The sequence below is a fragment of the Lepisma saccharinum genome, chromosome 1 (assembly GCF_977018435.1).
Source record: "Lepisma saccharinum chromosome 1, izLepSacc3.1, whole genome shotgun sequence".
Taxonomy (NCBI): Eukaryota; Metazoa; Arthropoda; class Insecta; order Zygentoma; family Lepismatidae; genus Lepisma; species Lepisma saccharinum.
The window spans coordinates 10,673,923-10,687,026 of record NC_139229.1 but is presented as its reverse complement, the minus strand read 5'-3'; the positions used below and the strand labels follow the sequence as shown (position 1 = coordinate 10,687,026).

Genomic DNA, 13,104 nt, shown 5'->3' with positions numbered 1-13,104 from the left:
AATAAGTCGTCGTTATTGGTAAAACGTCTATTTATTTCTGTTAGCACAAGATCTAAACATTCGTAGAATATTTGTGTGAGAGATGTGAGCTTTTCCTCTCCTAGGACATCAGTGATAACGAAGTCTTGCAACTGTGTATTTCGTTTTCTCTTTCTTGTGGGGTGCTCAACAATCTCTTCATGAATTCCATCCTCTTCTAGCAGTGCATAACTTTCTTGCAGAATGCCTTCGTACACATCTTCCTGACGCATGCTCCTTAATGTTTCTGTGGCAGCTTCAATCATCTTTCTACCAGCATCCAAATGAACATTACGTGCTTGAAGCATTTTATCAACTGGGCTTAATATTTCAAGGATCTTTTTCATGAACACTAAGCAAAACCGAAACTGAGGTTTGCTAATGACTACAAGCAAACCAACACTTGCTGCTACGTCATCCCCGTTAAAATTTCCATTTTTCACCAACTGCAAAACATGAATTATATCTCTGTAGTTTTCAAATATTGTTCTCGTCATTTTTAAATGTCCCGACCAACGTTGTTCTAAAAGTCGCGAAAGACTTCTCCCCTCGTATAAAATGGCAACTTTTCCCTTTTTTAGAAAATTGTGCAACATGGAACTCTGTTCGAAAAAGTGTTTAATTGGAGAAATTTCATCCACACATTTAACAATTACCAGATGTAACCGATGGTTAAAACAGTGAACGTAAGGAATTAGACGCCCAAGCCGTTGCTGGATTAAAGCTTGCACACCCCCTTTTTTCCCACTCGTAACTGAAGCCCCGTCAAAACACTGGCTGAGCAATTTCGCACTATCCAAACCATATTTCTGAAAAATATTTAGTGTTAGATCTGCAAAAGACTCTGCATCAAAAGCTGACAGTGTTTCTATGCACAGAATTGATTCCACGACTGTTCCATTCTTTACATAGCGGATTCCTATGGCTACGTTTTCTCTGTTGTTTTTATCTCGTGTACCGTCTTCAAACAAAGTATACAAAGGAACATCTGCACTATTAATGTCACTAACAATGTTTTCACGTAAGATGTCAGCCATTATTTCAATAATGTCATTTTGAATTTCAGGGGACAAGTAAGATGCGTTTTTAGGCACCTGCTTAAAACAGTCTGCCAGTTTCTCATCTTTTCGAAAAGATTTCGAACTCGAAAAGATTTCGAAACAGGCTTTGTTCTTCATGTTCTTCTAAGTGGTACGTTCCCCTAAGAGGCAATTCGTTTATTGCAAGGAACTGAATAACTTCAGCAATGCTCTTGATATAATATTGATTCTTTTCAAGAACATTCTGATTGACTAGTGTAGAAATAGATTTTCCCACCAACGAACGGTTTTGCTTTTCTGCTCACCTTGACATTGCTTCTACGTGTGTAAGTGTCGCATCATGTCTCACTAGCCCTGCTTTGGTTTTATCGAGAGCTGCCTTCCAGTTCTTAAAGCCGTTAGATGTAAAAGCCACTTCTTTGCATCCGAAACGCCGATATTGTCTACAAGCATAGCAGAATGCTGCATCTAAAAATTGTGAATACTCTAACCATTTGAACCTTTTAAACCAGTCACTTTGAAAACACCGTCCATCAGCATTTCGGGGGTAATGTTTGAGTTTTAGCTGTGTAATTTCCTCACCTGGTTTGGAAATGTCCTTTACTTCTTTAGGCAATAAATCCTCTTCTTGATTGGAGGCAGCCGTAGATGGGGAAAGAGTAGGTACGGTGGTCGCCGTGGTCAAAGATTCAGATGTTTTTTTTACGAATTATAAATTTATCCATGGTGCTGGGGAATCGTTAAAATATCAAAACACTACACACCAAAGACGAAACATGGTTATATTATTCGTCACTAAAACCACTCACTATCACACGAATCAGTTTTACGAAGATACGAAACGCGAAACCTTCTTTACACGAATGAAGAACTCAACAAAGTGTCTTTGTCAATGTTTTCCCCAACAGGGCATGGGCAAGCCCTTATATTCCACCCCCGACCGGGCAATAAAACTCCCCTTCGCAAAACCTGGGAGCCGATGACCTTTGATGCAGATGGAAAGGACCTGCTACAAGGGAAAGCCGAAAGAGGGGGAGCGAAGGTGCATAGATCAGATCCCCTGTGGAAGAACTTTAGAGAACCTTCTAAATACTTCCCGTTACTTAAACTTCGGTTTATAAACAAGATGAACAAATGCGATAGCTGCTCTTCAATGAATTTATCCTTCTATCAAGTTATGAGCAAATAATATCCACTCTCTACATTTTCACTTGTCACGGCAAACAAATTATGCAATACTTTTACCTAATACCAGGGGGGCTCAGTCCCCCCTGGCCCCTGCCTAGCTACGGGCCTGGGACGAGCAAGCATCGCGCGATTTTTCTGAAGCCTGGTCACGTGACAGAACCGGAAAAGTCAGACCAAAACATTCGAAGACGCCGTAAGAAAGCATGTAATTTTGTGTACTTTTGAATAAGATTTACGAAGCAATGATGCCTGCTCAACACACGACTGTACTAACAGAAGCGACAGGAAACCTAAATAAACTAAATAAAGCTAGTTATAGTTTGTTTTGTAGTATTTAAGTGTAAAGTAAACCTCGAGTTTGTGTTTGTAGTTGGAGCCTACTTCCATGCTCCTTCCAGCCGGCGTGCGCCTGCAGCAGCCGATGCGATGTTCTTTTGTCTGTGAAGTCATTGGTTGAAGTAGATGCAGCGGCAGCAAGCGGCCATCTTACTCAGACCATAAGCTCCGCCCACTGGTTTCAAAACGAAAGCAAGGAGTGATACGAGACTGCAGGCACCTGGCACCGACCCAATACTAAAGGGGGGGGATCCCCCCAAGAAACAATTTAATCCCCGCCAGAAGAAAACGATTTTTATCCCTGCCAGGGATGTTTTTATCCCCCTCAATGAAAATGGAATTAAAACCAATTCTTAACTTTGTAGCAAACACAACATGAAAAATCATTGTCCATTAATGGTCCAGTCATCAAAGATTTCCCTGCCGAAAAGCACGCAGCCTTGCGGATTAAAGGACAACCCATTATGCAACTGACCTACATCACCGATCCAATACACAGCAGGCTTTTTTCCACTTAAGGTACCTGAACCCAATATGGCCTATTTGCTGTTTCCAAGTAATTACATGATTAATTCAGCAGATGACGTTAGTATGACGTGATTGAACCTGTCGACTGTACCTATAGTGCAGTAACTTGATGACAAAGATGCGAAATAGCTGGACCTCGTGATTGTGTTCTATGTGATCTAATATTGCATATGGAAGTTATTACTTATTACATCTTCTAAGTGATAGGTGTTTATATATCTAGTACATATTATGGTAGCTCATAATTTGTACTTTACAACAATGTACTTAGTTTAGACTTTAATCTAAGTCCTGTTCATAACGAAGGAAAAAGTAACACTATGTAAGGTAGACTCAATATGGCCTACATAGAAATATATCGTGAAGGACAAGCGCAAATGTGACATTTGTTACTTTTATGTTCACGTAGAGTGTGTAGGAGTCACTAAGGATGATGAAGGATCTTTCATTTGCCCAGAATGTGATGTGTAATCCATAGTCTTCTGGTAACAAGTTATGACACGTCACTTCCTTGTTTATTGGTTTGTAAACGATGTTATTTCTTTGTGCAATCTCATAACTTAACGTTATGTAAATAAAACGTAAGTGTACCTATATACCTTATCTATCTATAAAAATAACATTGTGGTACTTTCTATGCAATTTATGTTGCATTTTTTTTTATATGAAAAACAAAATATATTACTAGGCCATATTGGGTACATATGTAAACGTTACTTTTTAACAAAATCTTCACTGTACCCGTGTTATTATTTTGAACTAACTCCAATTTTCAGTATACGTCCAGAAATTTTTCCTCTTTTGCATCTTGTGGTTAGTTTTATATTTCTGACTTTGTACACCATTAGAAACAATAGCAAACCTTAGGTAGGCCATATTGGGTTCACATATCTTAAGTTTTCATCGCATATTGTTGATAGTTTGCATGTATTAAAGTGTTCACAAGAAACTTGTAAGTAGATTATATGGACATTAAGTTTGAGCTTGTCGATAGAAATTTCGTCAAGTTTTCGTGTTACTATAGTTCGATTCCTCTTCTTATGCAAGAGTTAGAGTTTTCTTAAGATGTAAATATACTAAATCTTTCTAAATTATATATAAATGTTGATTTAATGATCTACCTTACTACCTTAGAATCAATGTTCTATGGTACTTTGAACAAGGGTTGTTAGAGGTCCAGGAATTTTAAATAAATTCAATTCCGGTCCAGGAGAGAAAATCAGCAAGCGTAAATGGGTTCTGGACCGTAAAGAACCTTTTAATCTGTAAAGTATTTCAATTCGGTCCAGGAACCTTTTTCTGAATGAATTTAAATACGGTCCGGGAATCTTTTTTCCTAACCAATTTAAATTCGGTCCAGGAACCTTTATTCCAGGATCAATTTAAATACGGTCCAGGAACCTTTTTTTCCGAATCAGTTTAAATAGGGTCCAAGTTCCGTATTGAAATGAAACAATACGCAACTTGGATCGAATACGGACCTAGCGATAAACAATTATCCACTTGTGAGCATGAAAGACTAATCCAGGTGCTGGCTGTCTCGAGAATCTAAGGTTCAAGGTAGAAATGAGCGAAACGCAAACGCTGCAGTCACGTTGTACCTCTACATGTAGCCCCATTCTCTCTCGCGCGTTCCTTCACTTGGTTGTAGCAGCACTGCCGTTCCATGTTGTTATATCTGCTGGGAAAACAGCAGCCTCACGTTACCTCATCGACGGCTCCTATTGGCTGCGGTTCCTGGATCGGATGCCAGAGCAACACGTGACGGGTTTGTTTGAACTCAATGTGACGCCACACTAATATAGTCCATTGCGTTATGTAGTACAGTAACTCTTCGACAAGGGAGTTTTTGAACCTGGCCCACGAGAGAACAACGGTAATTTTATTTATTCCCTGCGCTACGTTTTCTACAACCGCAGTGTGACATTCCAATGTAAAACGTACTCGTGGACATTCTTAGAAGGCAACTTTTGATCGGTCAACCTTGGTCCAGGAATTGTAAATAAATTCAATCTCGGACTGGGAGAGAAAATCAGCAAAGGTAAATGAGTTCTAGACAGCGTATATATATATAACATTTTCATATTTAAAGCATTTCAATTCCGTCCAGCAACCATTTTCCGGATCAATTTAAATACGGTCCAAAAACCTTTTTTCAATGTAATAATACGCAACTTAAGCAAAAAGCTTAATTCGCACATTGACTAAAGATATTGTTGAACTCAGCTGTTTCACCTCCAGATATACGAGGCGTGTCCGAAAAGAAATTTTAGAACGGCTAGTATTCATTCAAAGAAAAAAATGCATTTGACAACACGTCCACTACGATTATTTAGTGTTACACGAGTTACTTTTCCACATAATTTCTGGCATTGTCCAAACACTTGTTAATTCTAGATACTAGCTTCTGTATTCCACAGTCGTAGAATTCTGCCGCCTGCTGGAACCACATTTCAACTTCGCTCTTGATCTCTTCATCGTCCTGGAAGTGTTGACCTGCAAGATGTTTCTTAAGGTGGAGAAACAAGTGGAAGTCGCTGGGCCCAAGGTCCGGGCTGTATGGCGGATGGTCCAAAACTTCCCACTTGAATTCTTTGAGAAGCGCCTTGGTGACATTCGCTGTGTGAGCCCGAGCGTTGTTATGAAGCAGGCGGACATATGTTGTCAACATTCCCCTGCGTTTGTTCGAACTAGACTCCAGGTAACGGCCGCGAGACGAAAGCAGAAGGATGAAGGTCAAAACCAGTGTTACCAACGTACGCACTAAAACATCACCTTTCGATCTATATGGGCTGTAACCTATCTTTTCGGATACGCCTCGTATTTCTGTATCGATATAAATAATTAAGCTTGAAAAATGCATTTATATTAAGTTAAAATTCACAACGTTCTGCATACGTTGTTCAACTGTTTGTGTTTTATCATTCCGTTTATGTCTTTACTTTCAGAGTCAAGAAGAGGAACAGCCTGTGCTCCATCCATTCTTATACTCTTCATTAATATGTTTCTGTTTGGCAAAACTGAGAGAAAAAATTGCGACACATACATGTTCCCGAACGAGGTAAGCAAACTGCCAAGATTCTTTTCACAGACCTGAAACCGTTAGCCTCGCTTTAGACGAAAGCATTTCCATTAACATTTTTGCTAGCATAATTGCTACCTAAATGCATCCAAAAATTTTAAACCAAATGGTATTTTACACGGAAGCATTTCATGTAAAATTTCGGTAACCTTTTGCGATTACAATGTATAACATATACAGCATGAAAGGCAGGTCGAGTTACACCATCTATGCTGAGTTCAGGGTGTTTACAATTGAAACAACTAAAATATCCTTCCATACGTGTACAGTAAATGTTGTAAAGTATGTATTTAAGCAGTAGGGTGGATCGAAAAAATCGATTTTTAGAGTATCGAATTGTAATAGGGCTCAAAAGTTGCGTATTTGCACGCTAATCAACGGGAACATATTGAGAAAAATCATACTTTGTATCTGCAGTTCGCGCAAAGGGCCTAAAGTTTGGAAAAAATGACAAAGAATACCAAATTTTATCTTTACGCTCAAAATATACAGGTAACGTTTCTTGCCTTTTAATAGCATCTAACTACATAATTTTAATTGCCTGATGACAGAAAAATTATATTTAAAAACCATGCGCTACATTTTGAGTTCGCGCAAAAGGCCTAAAAGTTTAGAATTTAGGTGAAAAATTGGGATTTTACCGTTTTACAAACAGACGCACTGTGGTATTTTAAGTTATATAAATCTTTCTTAATAATTCTTTAATGTGAGTGATTTTATACATTCTATTTTGATAAGAGTAGCCTACATAATTTTGCAGCTCTTTGCCCATTTCACATTTTTTTTATAAAATGGCCCAGAACTCACCACGAGCAGGTGGCTGCAATTCGATTTTCACCCACACCCTACTCAACCATCCAATCAAGTAGGGTGTGTTAAATTATGTTGATTTAGTCAAGGAAGTTGTCTTAAATTCAGACTTTTAATCAAATTTTGGCCTTGTGGATCTTGAGAGCAAAGTTGCTCTAATGTAGCCATCTCTGTTTTCTTGTCCGCACACTTTTCCTGCAGATTCTGTGACAAGTTTGACGCATCTTTCAACAGCTTGGGTATGGCATGGAAAATTTAAAGAATCAAACTCAAGCAGAGTTTTATCTTGCAGAACCGACGAATAGTCTCTGTTGTCAAGTTTTTTTGTCCAATCTATCAGCTCAATGTAGTCCGTGGCATCAAAATTTATTGAGGGCGTCATAAAAGTTCTAACAGACTTCCCCTTCGGATTTTTTCTTGCCTTTAGTACCCTCCTGTAACCCAACTCTCGTATGTGTTGTCTCTCATCCACTATCATAGCCAACAACATGTTCTCTGGGTGACAGAAGAAAGCGTTTCTCTCAATCATAGCATCGATGATTCTTTTAATGTCGTCTGGCAAATGTCTCGTTGTTTGAACAACCTTGAAGATATGTTTAGGAACATATTTCACTGACTGATATCTCTTAATGTCGAACCAGACATTAGTAGTTTACAAGCATCTTGAGTTCGTTTGTAGGACTTCTTTGGGAAATGAACAACCGTAAGATCCGGTTTGCACCTGTCAGCCATTGGGAGTGACCGAGAGGTCCAGGATCTCTTACAGCCAGATCTGGAGCACATTGTCCTGTCTGGATTGCTCTGACAATATCCAGAAGGTACTGTAGGTCTTTACTAAGATCAGTTTTATTTACATTGATTTCATGTAATGCAATTGGTTCGAAATTTATAACGGGTAATTTCTCACAATCAGCTCGTTGAAGTGAAGTAAGCAAATGAACCACTGCAATGGGCGCTGAATTTTAACCTCTATGTTGCGGATAACACAATTTTTCCACCCTGTGTTTGTTGCTGTGCCACCACAACCAATCACTTCCAGTTCATTAATGTGAATATCATTATCTTCCAGGTACTTAAGGAGTGGGGGAGACGTGTCGCGACAGGTTTATTTGATGTGAGCCTTGCTCAGTATATCACATCACGGTCAGAATAACTGCAATAATCAAGCTTAATTACGATTTTGGATTGCAAACATAAATAACACGCAATGGTTATCTCATTTACGCGTATTACATTTAGTAAAATACTGCGTATATTTGTAAAGCGGTAAAACCCCGATTTTTCACGAAAGTTCGAAAATTTTAGCCCTAATGCGCGAACTCAAAATGAAGCGTGCGATTTAAAAAAATATTTTTTCTATTATCACGCATCAAAAATGAAGTACTTAGACGCTATTAAAAGCCAAAAAACATTACCTGTATATTTTGAGCGTAATGGTAAAATTTGGTGTTTTTTGTCATTTTTTCCAAATTTTAGGCCCTTTGCGCGAACTCAAAATGAAGCGTATGATTTTTAAAATATTTTTTTCTATTATCACGCATCAAAAATGATGTACTTAGACGCTATTAATAGTCAAGAAACGTTACCTGTATATTTTGAGCATAAAGGTAAAATTTGGTGTTCTTTGTAATTTTTTCCAAACTGAACTGAACTTAAGTTTGCGCGAACTGAAGATCCAACGTATGATTTTTTTCAATATTTTCCCGTTGATTAGCATGCAAATACGCAACTTTTGAGCCCTATTAGAATTCGATACTCGAAAAATCGATTTGTTAGACTCACCCTATTAAGCAGTGCCATCGTTTTATAACTAATAACGTTTTATATGAAATGTTATTCCTCTCGGGTAAATAGTAATCGGCTCTTAAAAACGTGAAGTGATACATTGTTTACATCTCACGCGGCCGCCATTACAGTTGCACTTGTGACCTAGAGGTCGCTTCTGATTGGTTACGCTAAGAAAAATGGTACGGACCGAGCCTATCCTTGAGAAATGCCATGAAATATTCCATGGCATATGAAATGCCATAACATTTCTCACTTTACGCGGTAGCTTTTTGGTCATGGCATACATGTTAAGGAAAATGCTTTCGTCTGAAGCGGGCCTGACGCCTTTCTATGTACACTCACCTTCAATAAACACGAGACGCCTAGATCCTGCGTTATGTGTCTTGCCAAACTTGCTTGAAGTTCACTCATGCCGTAAAGTTAGGCAACACACATAACGCCTAGTGGAGAAACGAGTTTTTCATACTCTAAATACTACACAAAAATGCATGTATAGGGTGTAGCACAAAATGAAACCGTAAAGTACACGATAGTAGAAGCAAAAAAAGTTTCAGTAAACATGGGGTCGCTCGCGAATGTATGATTACGATCCGCTACTGACTTGATTGTTTGTACACATCGAACCCTTGTCTCCTTGCGCACTACGAGGTTTCTTTGTTTAAGACTGAACACTGCCGAATATGTAACGCACTGTACAATAGTCCTGCGTGTCTGTAACCTCCCTGGATCGAACTTTCGAACAACTTTTCTCAAAACACTTTCTCGTTAAACCTTCTAAAATTCTAAATTGCTATCCTGCATGTATGCAACCATGCAGGTCACTTTCAGGGTTGCCACTGGTATTGATGTATTGTGCAGAGGAATGAAAAAATAGGGGGTATAGACTGACTGAGAAAGCGAACAAGATGCACCTTTCTTAGAGATTGTAAATATTTCTGTACAAATTATGCGAATTTAATCTTAATGGAAATTCAACGAGGATAAACAACAGACTTCAAGAAGTAAAGCAATAAGATGATGCAGTATTATTTGAGGGAAATGGTTAAGCCTAGCGATATCACCTTGACGACGTCTCTGATGGCACGACACTGAATCCATAAAGTACCACTGGCAACCATGAATCTGTTCTACGTGGATGCATACAGACAGGTTAAAACTTCCATTTCTTGCAGGGCCCTTATTCTTAGAAACAAGGTGAATTAGCAAAATATTATTAAGATGACTTATTCGCCTTGTAGCTTGTTGAATGAGTTTGATCTTAAAGTTAAGTCAACTTCTTTCTTATTGTGACATATCTAAGGCAGCTTTCAGACCGACGCGACACGTGTCATTTGGAAATGAGCCAATCATAAGCAACATTGTATACCGCAGCGGCATGAAACGTTGTACAAGCCTGTATTCGTTTGCTGATATCCCGAAATGCCACGTGACACATGTCGTTTGTCGGTTTTGGTCTGAAATCTCCATCGCATTTAAGTTAATAAAGCAGGTCTTTATTTTTTTTTTACAAACGAGGCAATCACTGTATGGATATTACCTTAATCATTTTCTGACCTTTTTTTGTTTGTTTTATTTTTGCAGGACATAGTAGAAATAATTTTGTTGGTATTGGCCGTTCTCTGCATTCCAGTTCTGCTATTTGGAAAACCAGTTTATTTGATTCTAAAGAGAAGGAAAAGACCAAGTCATGTAAGTAGCCTATAACAGGTAAAACAGATCTACCACGCAAAGTGAAATTGCCTAAGTTTTGAGGTTTGTCGCAATATTGAAACACTTGTAGCGATTTAAGTCATATGCAATACCAGATCATCTCCGATGAACCAAGTAACTGTATGGATTTCAGCTTAAAACATTTTAATATTCTGTAGTTTTCTGGGTTTAAAGTTCTCTCTTGAAACGGTTCAGCACGGTTCGGTGCTTCAATGAGAACCCATTGTGAACGGTCGCCACAGCACCGGAAACCCAATATGAACGGTCGGCAGGGCGGCTGACCTTCATGGATGGCTATGGGTGTCAACAAACTCAGTTGCGAAGTAAAAGCTGTATGGGGTAACATCGCTCTCCCGAAGCAACGTTGCCAAGCGTACTTCTGTTTTGCCAATTGAATACCGACCTTTGGGTGGTTGTTCCGGAAACTTCAGAACCACGCGTTCATTGGCCCGGTCAAAGCAAGCTATTGTAGGTGGCAGCACCCATGTTGTGTAGCTTTTCATGGCAATTGTTCTCTCATTTAAATACATGGGAATTTTGATGCTGAACGTGCTGCTATTACATTAAATTGCAAGTTTAATTTCATCTTAACCTAAGAAATTATGTCGGAACATAATAGATAAATAATCAGTGCTGTGAAACTAAGAATTTTAATAAGACGATCGTCAACAACAGAAAAGATATTGGAACTCAAAAAAGCCTTAAAATTTGCATAGTACTTGTTTACCTTGTAAATCTAGTAAAGAATAATACATAATAATTCTACGGTACTGTACTTTTATTTTTATAGTTGTTATTAATGACTCCTTTTTTTACGTGATATCATACTTTTCCTCATGGACAGTAAATATGGTTCTCTATTTTATACATACATATTTATCGAGAAGAATAGTTATTACAAGAAATATTTTATACGTATTCTGTTTCTTGTTGGTTGTTTGATTTGGTGTTTTAAGTCAACTTTATGCACAGTAAGGCTAATCGGGACTGGGCCTACAGTTTAAAGTGGGATCCGAAACACTATGTGCCTCCACCGGGTATCAAACCCGGGCCCCCTTGATTACAAAGCGACGACGCTACCACTGCGCCATCAGGGATGCCCCATTCTGCTTCTTGTCTTGCAACCTCTAAGGCTTTCTTATTTACAGGAATTATAATGTTAAAATTGTTGTAACCCGAAACAAAATGGACGAAAATATGGGGAGAAATGTCTGCTTAATACAAAGAAAATATATGTTAATATTAAGTTATCGGATAGGGCATAGTGTATAATAATAAATATCATGGATTACTCACTGAACACATTTTTTGTTTGTAATTTGGTGAGTTTCTCCAATTCCTACTCCCGCCGTTGAATTACACATACTCGCAAGTCGCAACAAGAGGAAACTTAAAAGAATGGTGTAAAAATCTATTTTTTTTGTATTCTAGACCGATGGCAATTAGGGGCGACCAAAATTACGTCAGGTTTTGTGCTCTTTGTGCATAAACATACTTGTATATTTAGCTCGTCTGAGCTACCCTGCCGTTTCGCTTTAACATTTTTAGGTAATTCTTCGATTCAGAAGAATGTAATTTCCGGAAAATTATGACTTGCTATATAATCCTAAAGGCTTGCTAAACACATTTTTGTTATCACGAGAAATTCTTATCTTCGTTGAAAATAACATTTGAATAGCCATCCTATTGCGCTCCAATGTAAAGCTTAGGGCAACCAGATGAAGAAGAACGAAATGCTTTAGGGACACAACAGGGGTGGCGCCTCTAGCGGAAAAGTTTGGCAATGAACAGCCCCATTGTACCATCCCTCCCCCAGCCGTGTCACGTGCCAGTTCCGAAGACACAATGAAAGGTGCAAGGAACAAATGTTTCCCGAGAGCGACGATAGATGGCAGCACGCCATGTAAAGAGGAGCAGAGCCAATTGTAGAAACTAGGAGCGGAGAAGAGCGATTATATATATTATAGTAAAAAAAAATATATAAAGGAAGAGTATAAAAATTATAGAAGGAGTGAATAAAATGTTGTATATAGCAAATTAAGATAATTAAGAACATGCTCTTATATGAAACAATTAGGAAAGTTATTAAGTGAGCAAATGAATTTAGAAATGTATCTCTTTTTGATTCTCTGACGAGGAGAACATCGTCAGCTTTTGTATTTGTCCGTCCCTCGGTGGCACTGTGTTCAATTAGACGCCCCGAAGCACTTACGGTTGCGCTTCTTATTAGACGCACTGGGCCATAGGCAGCGCTTGCTGTTAGCGATCCTGGGCTATTCCCCTTTGGTCGTTACATAGGAGGTGGCGCTATTGTCAGTTTAGTCGACCCTAATCTTTCGCGAGCGCATATATATAATAAATAAGATTACGCTTTAAAAAGAAAGACAATAAATTAGAAGAAGGAAAAGAATAAGAAGCCTTTTCCTAAAATAGAAGGAAGAAAAGAAGAACAAGCCTATTCTATAATCAAAGCAGAAAAGAAGAAGCCTTTTCCATAATCAAAGAAGAGGAAGCCTATTTTATAATCAAAGAAGAAAAGAAGAAGCCTTTTCATAATCAAAGAAGAAGAAGCCTTTTCCCAAAAATAGAAGGAAGAAAAGAAGA

The 13,104-nt window shown here is 38.4% G+C and overlaps 1 protein-coding gene across 3 annotated transcripts in view; it reads left to right on the top strand.

Annotated features, from left to right (window-relative positions):
• The window catches only part of LOC145992689 (V-type proton ATPase 116 kDa subunit a 1-like), a 62,678-nt gene that overhangs the window by 33,325 nt on the left and 16,249 nt on the right, over positions 1-13,104 (top strand). For all 3 annotated transcript variants that reach the window (XM_083129080.1, XM_083129072.1, XM_083129088.1), the window contains 2 exons: positions 6,059-6,171; positions 10,372-10,479. In XM_083129080.1, coding sequence (XP_082985206.1) covers positions 6,059-6,171; positions 10,372-10,479 — 221 coding nt within the window. The remainder of the gene's footprint in view (positions 1-6,058; positions 6,172-10,371; positions 10,480-13,104) is intronic.